At 37.7% G+C, this 17318-nt stretch overlaps 1 protein-coding gene across 2 annotated transcripts in view; it reads right to left on the bottom strand.

Annotated features, from left to right (window-relative positions):
* LOC124163359 (beta-mannosidase) overlaps positions 1–17318 on the bottom strand; it is a 41788-nt gene that overhangs the window by 19662 nt on the left and 4808 nt on the right. For both annotated transcript variants that reach the window (XM_046540223.1, XM_046540222.1), the window contains exons 5-10: positions 14682–14863; positions 13945–14048; positions 12509–12680; positions 11231–11436; positions 4328–4518; positions 2480–2670 (exon numbers count right to left, since the gene is read on the bottom strand). In XM_046540223.1, coding sequence (XP_046396179.1) covers positions 2480–2670; positions 4328–4518; positions 11231–11436; positions 12509–12680; positions 13945–14048; positions 14682–14863 — 1046 coding nt within the window. The remainder of the gene's footprint in view (positions 1–2479; positions 2671–4327; positions 4519–11230; positions 11437–12508; positions 12681–13944; positions 14049–14681; positions 14864–17318) is intronic.

The raw sequence follows: 17318 nt of genomic DNA on the forward strand, positions 1-17318 counted from the left end.
ACCCATCACCATAACATCACCCTTTTCCAAAATATTTGAGAAAATAATTAACAGTCGCATAATTTCATACTTATAGTCAAACCTATTACTATTTGCCCATCACAACATGATTTCAAATAAGGAAAATCCACAACCATAGCTTCCACCACAATTGACCCAATTCAGTCTTTTTACAATGCCATCAATAATACGGAAACTAAGATTAGTCTTTTCTATGACCTCACCAAGGCTCAGCTGACCACCAAATATTTCAAGGTAAACTGTAGGAAATTGACCCAAATACAGTGGGCTTTCAATGGATTATGTCTTTCATTTCAAATAGAAAACAATATGTAGAATTAAAACGCTACCACACCGATGGCAATTTAAGTGGCTTAAGTCTCAACCAATCCAGATCATGAAGGGTGTCCCACTAGAGTCTGTTCTTGGACCCTTGTTATTTTTACTTTAATCGGTACAGTAAACTCATGATTTTTTAGACTGGATTATCTGCACAGGAGTTTATCCCTCATTTGAAGTTTTCCACAATCTTTATTGAAAAAAATAAACCAGACATAAACACCATGAATATCACATATTAATGCAAAGATACAAAAGGCTTATAATTTCCAATAGAATTCCACTCGTAAACCTTAACCCTTTCGAGACGGCGGAGTTTTCGTCTTAGCATGACTGCAGTACTGAGCCCCAAGAGACTCTTCTTTCTCGTGGTATGGAGCATTTTCGGAGGGCATTCGTTAAGAATGGTCTCGCTGAAGCTTTTTCGACCCCTCCACACAGGGACTTCGCATTATCTCGCACTCGAGAGTAGTTGTGCTCCCTTCTTTCCGGGTTTACGACCATACCTGCGGCATTGGCTTGCGGTCAACTTATGTATTGCTTATATGTATTTAGCAAATGGATAATAGTTGCTTGCACGTAAATTACAGAATTTGAATTGAATTCCTCATTTTTATCTGAGCATTGTCAAATTTTAAACGAAGTTCTAAGGCATTTTTTAACGCATTTAACGCAGCAACAATTTCCATGTTGATGTTTATACATAACTCAAGATATAAGTTAATATTTGTCGTAGAATTTCGTTTAAAAATTGTAAATGCTGCTCAAAAGACAAATAATTCAATTCTTAGAGTATATTTCTTGAGAAATGAACAAATATTTATTTCGAAAATTGACTGCATAAACAATTGAATGACCGCTGTCCCGTACCGCTGAGAGGGGTTCTAAAAGACGAAGGGTCCGGGTATCTGCTCCCAGATTCCGAGGGTTAATCCTAAACCCCGAAGTGTTGGGTCCCGAGACAAAGACGTCGTAAACACACAACCGTCCTAAAAGGGTAGAAAACGTATATATACGGCTTTCGATCTCCTGGCCGGGAAAATCTCTCGCGTATATATACGCCCGTCGTCTCCCGGGTCAGGAAACATCCACACGTATATATACGTGTACAGTAGGGAAAAGGTTAATTACCGTATATGTATGTCTGAATATAGTACCCCCTTTTTTCCAAAAATGCCCGTGATAAAAGTTAAGGGGGGGGGGACTATATTCAAACCCGTTTTTTTTCCCGAAACTCAAGCCTCAAAATTAGGGAGGGGGACTATATTCGGAGGAATATGGTATTTTCCTTGCTTGCTGACAGACAGATGTTTTAAGTTTACTGTGACATCTGCTCTAGAATTTCAGAAGATGATGATCAGTGGCAAAAGAGAGAATATGATTGGGTTTTACCCATTATTTGACTCTTTACTCAACAATTCATCATTTCTGCTGATGCCAATTCATGTTCTCCGAAATAAATATTTTCTGTATCGCAGCATTGCCTAAATCCAGGTAACTGATCTATTCACTGAAAATATCATTAATTTGGAATCCATCTGGTCCCAATCATATTATCCATTGATTATAATTATCAATCTTCGATTATTATTGTATTGAAAATGATAACAAAAGGAAAATGAAACAAGAAAGTATACATCTAATAATAAAGATGAAAAAATTTAACAAGCCATAATTTAACCTTAACCTTTGTTAATTTTTACTATCTTAACCAAAACTAAAAACAAAATGAAAAATCATTCACTACATATCACAAGCAATATATAAAGTTTCCTCACAATTGATTGTTTACATAAAATCAATCTCTTTGTGGTATGTAATGAAAAATATGATTGAGGAAGGTTTTCAAGCTATTCTGAGTGCGAAGCATTTTGAATAATGATTCTTTTAGGTTTCCATTGCAATTCTGGTACTGAGCTCTAAAACCACAGTGGAAATGAGAACCTAAGAACCTAAATGACCCATTATGGGTAGCAGAGCCCTTCAGCATATACTACATTGATTAATTATTGAAAGGGAGGAAGTGTTCAAGGTCTTTAGCTAATACCCAGAAATCTATGTTCATAAGTAATTGACAAACCAAGCCAACAACTGATGAGGATAAAAATATATTTGTGAAAGAAAGCAAAATTATCCTTACTGTCTCCATAATAACGGCTCTGAGGATCATCTGCTATGGGGCCGGTTACATCTCTCATTGCAATTCCATTGGATGGAGAGGAGAAGAGAAATATAGCATCTGGAGCCTCATTCAGTAATGTAGTATTAATTAAATTATACAGTAGAGCATAATCTTTTACATAGGAGGAAAAATTTGCTCCAGTTCCGTACCTGAGAAAAGAGCAGCAACAACATTAATTATAAAATCTATTTGCAGCAGCTTAGTATTTTGAAAACATTTTAACCAAGAGAGAGCAAGAATGACTTTTTGAGCTTTACTTACTCAAGAAATCAAAATATAAAGTACATGTTGTCAAAGCATCCAATTTCAGGATTTCTATCCAGGGAGGGTAGAAATACATGAACAGGACAAACTCCAATGTAAGACATGCACCCCTCTTTTAAGGCCCGTATTCTTAGTTGACCCTGTAGGGCTAACCGACCCTGGATATATCATCAGCCCCTACATAGGAAACATAATGAAGACACACTTTTGATTGTTCCACAGGAGTTCTTCTCTCCTCTCTGTGGAACATACAAAAGTGTGTCTTCATTATGTTTCCAGTCACCAAGTATCGCCTTCCAGCCTTACGTTAGCCTCCACATAAACCGATCTCGCGCTACATACGCCACATCAAACCCTACATATGGCCGTTTTTGGAACTAAGTATGGCCATTTTTGGAACTTGATGTATTTTAGCTGAACCAGCCCCACACCCTACAAAAACATGGTGGCCAAGTATTGTCTGCTGACCACTTTGATTGAAGGGTCTAAGTTGTAATGAATACATATTAAGGGAGACGAGCTCACACAAACCATTTCAAAATGTACAGAAACATAGCAGAAAGGTAATAATACTACCACATTATGTATAGCCACCAAGTTAAATAAATTATAAAATTGACTGAACTAATAAGAACAATATAGTGGTATACATGTACCTTGTTTCTGTGAATATATAATAATATTTTTCACGTTTGACACTTGGTATACTTTTGGGAAACCAATATGTACTTCGTTTACGCATAACCATAGAGAACGTATTTTCATGCCACTATTTGCCACATAATACACTTGACTACGGAAGGTGAAAGCGAATGACGAACCTTGATGATGCAACGTAAGTTCTCACGTCAATGATCATATTTGCTCTGTACTTATTACCATCTTGTATAGACCGCTTTTGAAGTACTTTAAAGACAATAAGGTTCTACTTTTGGCTTGATATGAGAATATAGTCACCATCATAATACATAGAGACATCTTTGGGCCCAGAAAGTCACCCATCTAGCATTTATCCACCAGAAATGGAGAATTGAAGTAGGTAGGCCAAAAGCGGTCAGTTGGTGAGACGGGGTAGGGATGAAGCACTCCGATTGTTCTCCGGTAACTTGATATTTTCCTTTGAAGACAATGATTCATGGTGCGAGTGATCTTGGAAATAAAAAAAAAATCAGAGGGTCAAGGGTGGTTTTCTGAAATCTGCGACGTAATTACTTTTGACATGGGTATTATCCTATGATGTTGAGATTCCCCCAATGTTAGTTCAATCCCTTGAGAAGAGTCACACTATGTGCCAGTCGTATTTTATCTTTTTATTTTCCTGAAATTCTGCTTCATAACCCCAGCAAGATCTTTTAAACAAAATGGTTCATGAGTAGGACAAGCATCACAGCACGACAGCTGATTCGAAGAGAGAATCGGAACTCTTTCTACTCTTGTGGAGCATTGCATTCACTGAAGCTAAAAATTAAAACTCGCGCCGCTCGGACCTTTTCTATTTCAATTTCTGACATTGGTTTTCATTAATTTTTACAATTTGCTTACCAATTTTGACGCAGAGCAACTTCGTTTTCATTGTTGCCAGCCCATATGACAATACTTGGGTGGTGCTGAAGACGACGAACTTGCTGTTTCACTTCTACCTTCACAGAATCCAGGAAACTTGCCACAGTAGGGTACATAGAGCAGGCAAACATCATGTCATGCCAAATGAGGATTCCCATCTTGTCAGCAAGCTGGAAAAAGAGGCTACTTCCAATTAATCTTGCTTTCTCTTAAATGAGAGCAGCTGACTCGCCTTGATATCATGTCATCAAAATTAACCCTTTCATTTCGTAAGGTCTAAGTAACTTTGACAAGGGAAGTCCCTCTTATGTCACCAGCAGATCTCATTCAAATTTTGCTAGGTGATAGGAAATGGATACCCATGATGAGTAGCTATTGTTTCAGCTGCCAAAGCTCAATATTTTTTGAGAGATTAGCAATGAAAAGTACCAGGAAAACACACCTAAACTAAATGTATGCAACTAAATGTTTGCAACCCACAGCACAACCATAGCCTCTTATGATCTGTTGCTAGGATGAAGAGCACTGACGGAGTATTGTTGTGTTGTGGGTTCTATACATTTAAGCCTTTCCCTGATACTTTCCTTTGCTAATTTCTCAAAAAATACTGAGCATTGGCAGCTGAAACTATAACTACACCTCATAGGTATCCATTTCCTATCACCTAGCAAAATTTGAATGAGATCTAATGGTGGAACTAGAGGGACTTTCCTTGTGGGCATTAAAACGGAAGACTACAGTTGTCATATAGATATCATTAGATAAGATCGACCACCATCAAAGATAAGTCATATTACAAGAAACTTGAATAACTACAGAAATATACGACACATTAAATAAAAATCATGCAAAATTAATTTTCATAAATGTGATGATAACAAATTACATACATATTCCATTATAATAAATTTGTAACTTGCCATGAAATAATATATTTTCATTTCTCTTGAGAGCCAGTAACTCTTCTATGTCATGCATACAAGTGGTGTGAACTGGATCATAATGTGAATATCTTTCAGAATAATATAAACAGTACCCAAATAGTCCAATATTTTTTTTCTAAAAAATGGCAAAGTTACGAGGGTATTCCCTAGGATATCATTAAGCATGAATATTGCAGTCTCTTGCCATTGACAGTTCTATAAAGCACCCTGATTAATGCTTCTCATTCAATGACTCAGCTGCATCGTTTCCAATCAAATGATTGATATTTATAGAAAACTAAACTAAGGATGAAGTTAGGAAAGAAATGGCTCATCGTATTCATCTACAGGAGTTTACAATAACATATCTTGGGTTTACTGTTGTCTTTGAATGAAACATATTTTTTCAGCATAATGGATTCTCTTCGACAGAATGAAAGTGGTTGCAGCTCAGAAGCATTTATCTTATTCGTCAGACTTAACAGATTCTCCTTTGGCACTCAGCCAAAGCATAAGGTTACAAGTAAATTAGGTTTTAGAGAGTAGTAAAAGACATATGTACTCCAGAACAGTGACAGTGAATTTAAAATGAAAATATTATTGCTATGAAAACAATTACCAAATTCACTGCAGAGCATTACACTGAATTTCATATTTTAGATTTAGCTTTTTTATCACAAAGACTTCTACGCTATATTGTGTTTATGAATAAAAGTATAATAATAAGTCACATGAATTTTCCTCATAAATGCATCATAGACATTGGCATAATGATTACGTAGCAACACAGCAAGCTGTCAGAGGGTCTTCAGTTCAACTTCAAAAGGTGGCTACTGTTTTCTTTTTCTGTAATAGCCACAATTTGTTCCTTTCTAAATCAAGAAGATAAGAATTTATCTTTCAGCATGTTTCCATGCCTGTTTCAAAAACATTCGTCGTGCTTATGCTATGGAGCTCTTTTCTTCCTCGCAAATTTCATTTTTCATTCCCTCAGGTAAGTTGCTAATTTGATTGACTTGATATCAAGAGTGCTGCCCACTTCATCAACTGATTCCATAAGTAATATCTATTGCTCATCATTCCACAAAAATTATCAGGTTGTGGCTCAATGAATTCGTCACTACTTACGACCTTAACTTAATAATATGCACAAGGTACTATGGGCAAAAAAAGTTTCCAAACATATGATCCACAAACCACAATTGGTGGTGCCACATATGATCCATACGTGGTCCTTATGGTAAAGCATACGGAAATAATCCACCTTTAACGAGTGCTCGCACTTGCAATAGCACTCTAATGAGTCAATTTTACCGCAGAAGTTATCCGGAATGCATAACTCAAAGGATAATGTCCCCGCTATATTTCGACCGTGAAGTGAAACCCATTTCAGACACATGTCCTGAAGAAAAGGCAAACTTGCACAAAAAAATGAAACCTTTCTGTCTCTTCTACAAGTTGTAGTGGATATTATTATTCACTTTTGTTATGTAAGCGATTGTTGAAGAATAGAAGAGAATAAATTTGATTGGCATAGCTCTGTCGTGCCTTCCCCTCCTTTCCATTCTTTCTCCTTGGATGTGCTCCTACGCCAGTTTCCAATTGTTCAGAATGGGACCTCTCTCTTTCCCGCAGCATGATAGGGAAGAAGTCTTAAAAATTGTCTTGTGTATGATTCTTCCGCCCCTATCATCCTTCAAAGGTTAACATAAGGATATAAGGACATTCTGCCATACTTCCAAGCCCTGGGATTGCCCTGGAGCTAGATGCTAATGAAAAACAATGTCGCACCCGCACATCCAGAGTATTTTAGTGCTTTGTCACTCCCTGAGTTCCCTCCCTGCCACCGTCGTTCCTCTCCAATCCACCACCCTTACCCTCAATTCCAAATCCGCTCTCACCACCATTGATTCTCCCTTATGGCTGCCCCCTCGACACCCTGCCTACCAAGTCATGCCATGTATTACACACCGCACCTCATTTTCGCAAAATATACATGCACAGTAGGGCGGATCGGAAAAATTGATTTTTTTCAAATCCATCTGGCCCAATGAAAAAAAGTTGTGGGACCGATCAAAAATAAGGCCTGAAAAATTTGAGACCTCTAGGTGAACCCCTGACCCTCGCTCAAATGCGATTTAGGGGGGGAGGGTCGAAATTCTAAAAATGTAATATTTAATGGTCATTTCCTATAGATTTTGCCGAGTTACTGCCCTTGTAGGGCAAACATTTCGTGCATTTTGACGTATCTGCCACCGTTTAGCCACAAAATGCCTAATTTGAGTCCGCGCCCGCGAAGAAAATATTCCAACGCCCACGCAGCGTCGCGGATACAAGAGCCGCAGGCCGATCCCCTCCCCTATCCGCTCACTTCTACCCCTCCCACGCCTCCAATACAGCAAAATTCATCCCGCGTATGCTGCTAGGAGGTCATTTATCTTTGTTAATATAAATCGGAAGATGGTAGAAGGTAATAAAGGAAGCTTAGTGAGACGACTTGTCCCTTATTAGGCGCCTCGTCGGGGTTAAACAAATCGATGTTACCAACTTTTAGTGAAGTGATGAAATATTTTTAGATCCGAGAACGCAGGAAAGAAGCCTACGGTCCATGAAAAGGCCTCTCGAGTGGCTATAAAGGTGTGCGAACTATGGTGACGCTTCCCTTCCATTATGTGTGTGACTAAAAGGATTTAGCGGTACAACAGGAAGTACTAAAACTTAAGGAAAATGCGAATAGGCCAAAAGTAGGGTTTTTGCTTAAGTACAAACCTGGAGCACTTTTGAAAGAACATTTGAAATTATGCGATATTTTTGCGTGCAAGAAGGAGCATAATGTTCCCCCAAATCAAGAAGTATGTTGAGAGACCAGCGGACGAAACTAAAGATGATGGCTGCTGGATTGAGTCCTAAAGAAACTTGACAACTGAGGAAAAAAAGAGAATCGTCGGAGAGTGTTGAGTCGACATCGTCAATTCTTGTATGGGAAAATAGTATCAAAAAGTTTCTTCATCAATTCATCCGAAGAAAATTAAACTGAAGAGAAATCATCCGATTTTTATCTCAACGTTCCTCATCAAATAAAAATTCAGGACTAAACTCAAACTGGAACTTCTGCATCGAAAATGCGTCTGCCAAATGTGATAGAGGTATATGCAAGAACCAAGAAACAGCAATGATCGTCCCCGCAACTTTAGTTGACGCAAAAATCATAACTTCGTAAGAAACATCCAAGGTAGTTTGCAAGATTACTTACGTAGACAGAAAAAGATGCTAATTATTGTGAATACGAAAAGAGAGGTATCAAAGGGTGTCATCAAAGGGCTAAATTTTTATGGAGTGAAACACTATACTTTTGTCTGATGAAAAAAGGCAAGAGCACTTATCAATCCAAGTTTAGAGGGGAATGTGTGATGTTAGTTGAAGAAACAGGGTCCCACTTTTGGGTTTGCCTCCCCCGTTGGAGGATTAGCAAAAGTTATAAAATCTGCGATTCTCGATTCCTTTCCGAGTGAAAATTAGATACACAAAAATAAAAAGGATTTTAATGCGATGGTGAATACCGCCCAAAAAGGAGGCATCATCCCTATGCTACAAGCATAATTCCAACATCCCTTGCTATGTGAGTAAACTCTTCTCGGGATTCCCACCGGGTTAATTTTTCCATAATGGCAAACGTTTCAAGCTCCGACTCGGGGCTCATCATCAGGGATAAATTTCGTTGAATCCCTAGAAGAGTTTATCCACATCATTCGCCGGGAAAGCATCAAATCATATTTCATCCCTTACAGAGGTCTATTTGCTAATTGCACTAAGTTGACTAAGATTTGCGGCATAAACATTGGGAGGGCAATCTAAGGACCGAATTTGCGTTGTTGCAAGTATGCGTTTGGCGGCCGATCCGAGATTTTTTAAAGTGCTGGATTTTAATATCAACTTTAAGGACTACTCGCTGGTGACATATTGGAGAGAGACCACAGTACCTCCGGCTACATCTGACCTTAGTGCTGTGGATTTTCAAAAATCTATTGATGAACTTTCAAATTTGAAGTTAAATATGTATTTATTTTTATTATAGATACGGATGAGAGATTCGTGAAGAAATTCACGAAAACTTTGTTGACAACAGCGAAAGACGAGGAATGACACTGACATAAGAAATACAGATTGGAAAGCAGGTAATTGAAAAATTCTTTTGTGATAGTTCCTCCACAGACGATATTGAAACATTAAATATTTAGACTAACGAAGTAAGACGCACTTGGTCTGAATTTTGGTGCATTTGGCGCGTGGGAGAAGCTTGCGGGAAGGGGACGCGAGCGGCTTTCGCCCAAAATCCATTTAATCACATCTGTCGGACAAAGCCGAAATTGGAGCGCATATCCGAAGTTAGCACACTCGCATAGCCACTCGTGAGGCCTTTTCATGGACCGTAGGCTCCTTTCCTGCGTTCTCGGATATAAAAATATTTCATCACTTCTCTAAAAGTTGGTAACATCGATTTATTTAACCCGACGAGGCGCCTAATAAGGCACAAGTCGTCTCACTAAGCTTCCATTATTACCTTCTACCATCTTCCGATATATATTAACAAAGATAAAAGACCTCCTAGCAGCATACGCGGGATGAATTTTGCTGTATTGGAGGCGTGGGAGGGGTAGAAGCGAGCGGATAGGGGAGGGGATCGGCCTGCGGCTCTTGTATCCGCGACGCTGCGTGGGCGTTGGAATATTTTCTTCGCGGGCGCGGACTCAAATTAGGCATTTTGTTGCTAAACGGTGGCAGATACGTCAAAATGCACGAAATGTTTGCCCTACAAGGGCAGTAACTCGGCAAAATCTATAGGAAATGACCATTAAATATTACATTTTTAGAATTTCGACCCTCCCCCCCTAAATCGCATTTGAGCGAGGGTCAGGGGTTCACCTAGAGGTCTCAAATTTTTCAGGCCTTATTTTTGATCGGTCCCACAACTTTTTTTCATTGGGCCAGATGGATTTGAAAAAAATCGATTTTTCCGATCCGCCCTAATGCACAGACTTAGGGCAATACAAGCCATACACTGCTTTAAATGTACGTTAATAAACAGTGAGTCCTCGTTCTACGTCACCCCGTTTAACGTCATTTCGCGATAACGTCACGAAAATTTTGAGACCGTCATTCGTTTATCGCACCTACGCTTCGAGATAATGTCAAGTCTTTTAAATTTCGCGCGAAAAAAAAGGTGAAGCGGCGGGCGTTGCAGGTTGTTCGTTATGTGGGCGGTAATACCGGTAATACCATGGCCCTTATAATACAGTCATTCTAAGCAAAGTGTAAAACAGTGTGTTTATTCTTAATTGCGATTACGGATTTAGCAAAAATTTCTGCAAAATGAATTCTTGCATAGGTGCGTAAGGTTTTACTTGACTAAATGGTTTTCAGGAACCTAAAAAGTGATTTCAAGGCATTTTTCCGTGTAGAACTCGGGAGTTTTTATCATCACTTCCTTCGCTGAGTTCACAATAATTTTGGTTCCTGTAACTGCGACGATGTTTCAGCAATGATGATGCCCAGGCGACACTCACCCGGGCGACCACCATAGCGAAGCCGAAAAGCAAATGCTGGAAGATACAAAAATGGAGAAGGATTTACATCACTGCTGCTATTGTCGTCGATGAAGACAGGAACTGATATTTATACCATAGCTTGGCATTCCCATCGTAAAAAATGCCCCAGATATGATACGCTAACATTTTTTTCGCACAGGAATTGTGAGGTCTAGGAGCCAATATTCACTTTTTACATTGTTTCTTATGGGATATTATGCTTCGATTAACGTCATTTCGTTTATCTTCACATTTTTCAGGAACAGTAAGTGACGTTAAACGAGGACTCACTGTAAACCTCTTTCCTAGTTTTATCGCTAACAAAACCAAAAGGCTTCTCTGACTACATAAAAATTCTTTTGTCAAGTTCTTACATCATAAAAGTAGTCGGATTCATAGTTTCCACCTCCCCAAACACGAAGCATGTTGATGCCGACTTCCTTGGCCGAGGAGAGAAGGTCCTTTGTCATTTCTCTACCATTCACAGCAGATGTCATTTCCGGGAGAGCATGAGGAGGTATCCAATTGGAACCTTTTGAAAACATTGCATACCCATTTATCTTCAACAGGAATGTTAGGCCTGGAATGAAGAGAAAATTTAATCAGGTGATCGCATAACAGAGACACTTTGTGAAGACAAAATATTTAAAGTCTGTGTATCTATTTTCCAGGAGAAATTTGAGCATTACTTTACCTATCCTTTCCCAATCAGAAGGGATCTAGGTGCACAACTTCTTTTTGAAAAAATGCTGCCATAGAATGATGATAGGAATGTCATTTATTGTTGGATCAATCCACAAAAATTTGATATTTTAAGAATAGTTTCATAAAAATGAACAAAATAAATTGCTTTTAAGAAAAAAATTAAACCTTCAGTGACACTTAAATTTTAGCAATGAAAACTAAGTTTGATGTCACTAACTAGGATTACCAACTTATTTGGAAAAAAATATAGATCAAAAATTAAATAGTTTCACAAGAAATAATGGCAATTTACAGTAATAAACGGAATTTTGGTCATCTGTATCTCAAAGACTTAGAAAATGAAATATACACCTAACAAATTTTAATAGTAAAATATACTTTTGGCCCGACCCGACAATGAATCTGCCCTCACCCCAGCCCTCAAAGACAATATTCATGGCTACAGCCCTAATAATAAATAGATTATGCCAAATGCATGTTAACTTTTTCAATACACACCCCAAAACTGAGAAGCTAATTTTTTACTCGGTGGATAAGTAAAATTTTATCAATATTTTTTGTCTACAAACTGGGGTTAAGGCTCAAAAGGGAAAAGAATTGCTATAAAAAACTCTTTTCTGAGTACTGAATGAGGACTAAATCCTCTCCAGTCCCAGTGTATCATCCAATACGCTTCTGGTTTTTTATCATTTCCTCATCTAAGAGTTGCTCCATGAGCTGAGCACCCCTAGTATTGCATTCCATGCATTCTTCAAGATTTAACAATTTTTTAAGTGGATTAATATTTTTCAGGACCATTTCTTAAGAAAAGCAAGGCAAACGCACATTTTCTGCAGACAATACACTCTCAGTTCCAAAGAGGTACATTATTGACCAACCATTGTCAAAATAAATATGAACCTGCTTATTGATAAAAACATATTGATAAACAAATAAACGATCCATACCATTTTTCCCAACTTGTGATTCATCCAATTCAACTGTTCTAAAACCAATATTAACCTTCTTCAATGTTGATTCTTCTGCAAACCCAGATGATGATGATGTATTAAATGAGGCAACAGCCTGATAAAGAGTTTGCTGGCCCATTCCATTCGGCCACCACAGAGAGATGATTTCCTGAGCAAAAAAGACAAACAACGGTTCATTAACATGTACCAAGCACTAAAACAACAATTGTTTCTTCACAATTCACCATTAAATGAATGCAAAAATAAATAGAAGGCCATCCAGAATTTTAGAGGCTAGAAAGAGAGCCATCAATTTCCATAAAAATGGTAATTTTCATCAATGCAATGGTTTTTTTTATAGCATTAGTCTAGTTTGATCAAAGAGGAAAAGACTATCTGTTTCTGGTGTAAAATCTTCAAAAAATCCTTCTCATACTGATATATGTATTTATGAGTTTTCTAAAATAACATGTAACTCATATAAGAGTCCTAACTCCTAGATACAGTCCAGGACAAAAAATGAAGCACCTCCCAATAGGAAAAGGCAAAGAGTGATTCAGAGGAGGTGACAACACATAAATGACCTCACTTATACCTCAGTGCATTCTGATAAGACAATAAATGACCCTTTTCAGGACAATTTGGGGTGAAGGAGGGACAAGCCCCAAGCACAAGGACAAAATTATGTACATGCTTCTTCTTTGTCTTCCTTCAGTTTTTAAGTTGCTGTGGTTTACTGCGGCTCCCAAAATATGTGAAGTTGTGGCAATTATATTAACTGTGGTGGATTCCATATGCTAGATTTGCTAGAATTGTCATGCTGCACTGCTCAACAAATGTCATATTTCATCTTTAAGTATGCTAACATCGTCTTAGATCAATTAATTAGAGGTGTTACATGTAAGCGCTGGATTCATGGGTACTGCAGTGCATTGAAGTCAATTAGGTAAATAGGAATAATGGGTTGGAATGGTCAAGAGAAATTGTGCAAGAAAAAACTAAATAAGCACTGCACTTAAAAATGAAGGTATAAATTACAAAAAAATTCTCTATTGGGATGAATAATAGCAATGGAGGCTGGGGAACAATTTAGGACCTGTCTCTATTATAAAATTCCTCTTAAATTTAAAACATCTTAACTTTGATACTCCTGTAAAAAATATCAAAGTGGTGATAAAACTTACAACTGAACACCAAAGCAAATGAGTACCCTAAATTTACTGAAATCACTTTTTTCAAGTATTTGAATGAATTTTATTGAATGGGGAAGACAACATGTATTTTGTTTAAAATAAAATTCATTTCAACATGTACTCAGAAATGCATGGATAAATTTGCATTAGTTTCACAATAAGTGTATGTAGGTACACCATACAGTGGGAGTGCAAAGGCAAAGAATAATTGCTACATGATTGAAAATTAATCACATTTACCTCTGACACTCGGAGGGTGATTTCAACATCCAATTCTCCATCTTCATTGGCATTTGTGGGTCCCACTTTCATTTCACCCGTTATCATCCCTCCAGGTGCATCAGCTAGAAAAATCATTGCCACATCAAACTTGACACAGGGCATAATGGATGCAGACCAATACAATAAGATGGTCCAAGATATGAAAACAAATACAGAAGAACAGTCACACAGAAGCTACACATTTGTAAAGGAATGAAATATTACTGCCGATTATAATCACAGTCCTTGACAAAGACCGAAAGAATTCTCCTTCCTCTATTCTGCTTGCAGAAAAATATATGCATACTGAGTTTACTTAAAACAAATTGAGAACATTTTTACCAAGGAAAACTTCTCCGATTTGGTATGAGCAAATTGTGGAGCAATGAATTAATGCAAGATTTACAACTGACAATTTTCACAATTCAAAGAATCAAGTGGGAAACCTGATGAAATTTAAAATTGTGTCTACATATTAAGTTTCTTGCCTTTTGCTCCAAATCACATAAAAATTATATATAAACAGAGTTTTGATACTCACCTCCTCATCCATACATTTTTTAGATATACAGAGAATATACATACAGGCAACACCAATGATACATTCATTTACGAAGTAACAAGTTGAATCTTGATTTAAATGATTGCCCAATCATTTTCATAGCAAAGCAAGAATGGCTCCCTAATATTGAAGTAGAGATATTGATTTCCTTTACCAATGAAAAGGACCACCCTGCCAACACCTTCAACTGCAGCATGTGGAGCAACAGCCTCCAGGTGTAGCACAAACTTAGCCAGCCATATCCTCCTGTTATTCACATACTGGTCAGTCTTTTCAGTCTGTACAGTTACATCCCTCAAAATAGCGACATTATAAGTAAGCAGTTCCACATCTTTCCTGGAAAACGATATAAAATACAATGTTGAATCCAGCAGAGGAGTTTGTGGATGACATGAAATTGTGAAAAGTCAGCATTGAATCATTGAATACTTTGAGAACTAAGAAGAGAGTAAATGCATTCATTACAACAGTAAGAAAGAATAATTAAAATAACCAATTCTGAAACATTAATTCAACTTGACATATGTCATAAGATAATCCAAATGATACATGTATGTATCATATTTTTTACAAATCAGCCAAAACATTAAATGCTGAAAAATATTTACACGCATACAAAAAGTGTTTATACTTGGGATACAAAGGACAAGTTTGGCAGATAGAAAAAAATAGAATAACTCATTTTTGAATATGCACTAAACTGTAAGACAATATTAAACGCCCACCCAAGAGCTTACATAATGACAGAATTAGATGAGAGGCACGGATGCCTATTGCATTCGGAACAGCCTCATTGAATTTGATAACAATAATTGGAAAAAAAGTACAAAATTTTTACTTCTCTCTCAACATGTGATTGAATAGTTTCCCTCAATGGTTAGTTTCTTCTTGTTGGGAGCGGCCTTCCCTAAAATGCATGAGCTATGTATATTGTACTGTTAGTGTGAGTGTGACACTCTTTAATTCCATTCCTTCTTCTGTGTGCATTCAATTCTTCATTGGAGGCAGGACTTGCACCCAGAGCCATCTCTTGGCGAACACATCAGAAAATGCCAAAAACACGGGATAAGAATATCCTTGTTGGCGTGGTGGTCTAACCACCTGCCCAGAAAGCAGGTCGGTGATTCGATTCACGGTCAAGGTGAAAATTTTACAGGCGTTTTTGACCATCATTCCCTCTGTAAGCCACAGCTGTATCATCGTGATGCATTTACGTCCCTGTCTCTTTATTTAAACTTCTATCTGTAATTAAATTTATACATACAGAGACTTGATGGTCGTAGTAAATAATGTTTTGATCAGTGATAAATTCAAGCATGTACTTATTTCTTTTTTTCGTAAGACATACTCAAATAGTTTCACCAGGTAAGTTATAAGACCATGCATAGTTTATCAGCAAGTAAGTTATCCTAGAGTATAGGCAACTGAAGGCATATCCTTACGATATAGGCAACATGCAGTTACTATGTTCTAAATGCCTGTGAGCAACTGCCGGGATTTTCTCCACACTAAACCGTTTTAACAGACAAAATTTTCATCATCGTAGTAAAAGTTGTCTTCAAATCAATGAAGAGCAGAGTGGAGTTTTTGTACATCTTTCATAACTAGCCACAGGACAAATATTTTCTGATTGGTCAGCCATCTCTCTTCTCCCATTCAGGATATCTACTCATTGACTAACTGGTAGTGAGGTCCCCTTTTGAAATTTTTATGTCTTTATCTCTTCAATACAAATGGTTTCTTTAATCTCAGATAACATCAAATATCTCCGAGACATTATAACTTCGCACTCATGTAGACGACTCAAGAGAAGAAGAAAGACTGATTGTATTCTGGCCACATATGTACCAACTCAGATATATCTCTAAGACATCTAAACACAAATTAAATCTCAAAATATCATAAGATGCCTCTCAGATATTTTATGCAATGCGGAATAATTCATGGGAAGTGTATACATATCTCTTTTCCTTTGTAATTTAGACTCCTTCATAACCAACACTGTGGGTGTGGGGTAGCTAGACTTAGGATTCTGCTTCTCTTTGACGCAGTTTCCATGCAAAGAATTTCGAAAACTTGGATAAAAGATCATCCTACCTCGAATGGTCTGCTCGAAGGAACTCTGCTCCTATCTATAACCATATCTTAACCCTTTCGTGCCGAATGTTAGATGGAGACGAAGACATTATCATACGGCCTGAGACCCAGCTTAGCGAGACCTTAGAGCCACTCCTCAGCAATTAGCCCGCCCTAACTCCTAACTGCAGGAATCCATTGCAAAGTGGTTATATTGCCATTGGTTTTTGCAATGATATATTTTATTGCATGCTACAATTTTTTATACTTTGAAATGAATAGGGTAGTTTCCTTCATCAAAGAAAACGAAAGGCATTGATTGCGATTCGTTACTCACCATTAGTGTATTCATAATATACAAATTATTTGGTTTAGACGAATGGCAATGGTCAATTTTATCCTCATTTGAAAAAGGCCAGATTGGCGCCCATGCGATGCCACTCCACGTGACGTCACAGGGACATGTGTTTTTACATGAGAGGATAGGAGTTTTACATCATCTGAGATTACCAATGCATGCATGAGGCACAGAGCTCAGGGAAACATGTCTTAATAATCATCTATTAAAACTGGCTAAGGTCGGAAAGTTTTCTTCGTTTGATAAGGCATTTATAATCCTTACTTAAGCCAAGCGCTACCTGCTAGCAGGATACTCTGCTACCTGCTAGCATCCTGCGTCGTATCATCGTTCAAAGTCTCACCCCAAGGTCACCTC

This window comes from Ischnura elegans, chromosome 8 (assembly GCF_921293095.1).
Source record: "Ischnura elegans chromosome 8, ioIscEleg1.1, whole genome shotgun sequence".
NCBI classification, from domain to species: Eukaryota; Metazoa; Arthropoda; class Insecta; order Odonata; family Coenagrionidae; genus Ischnura; species Ischnura elegans.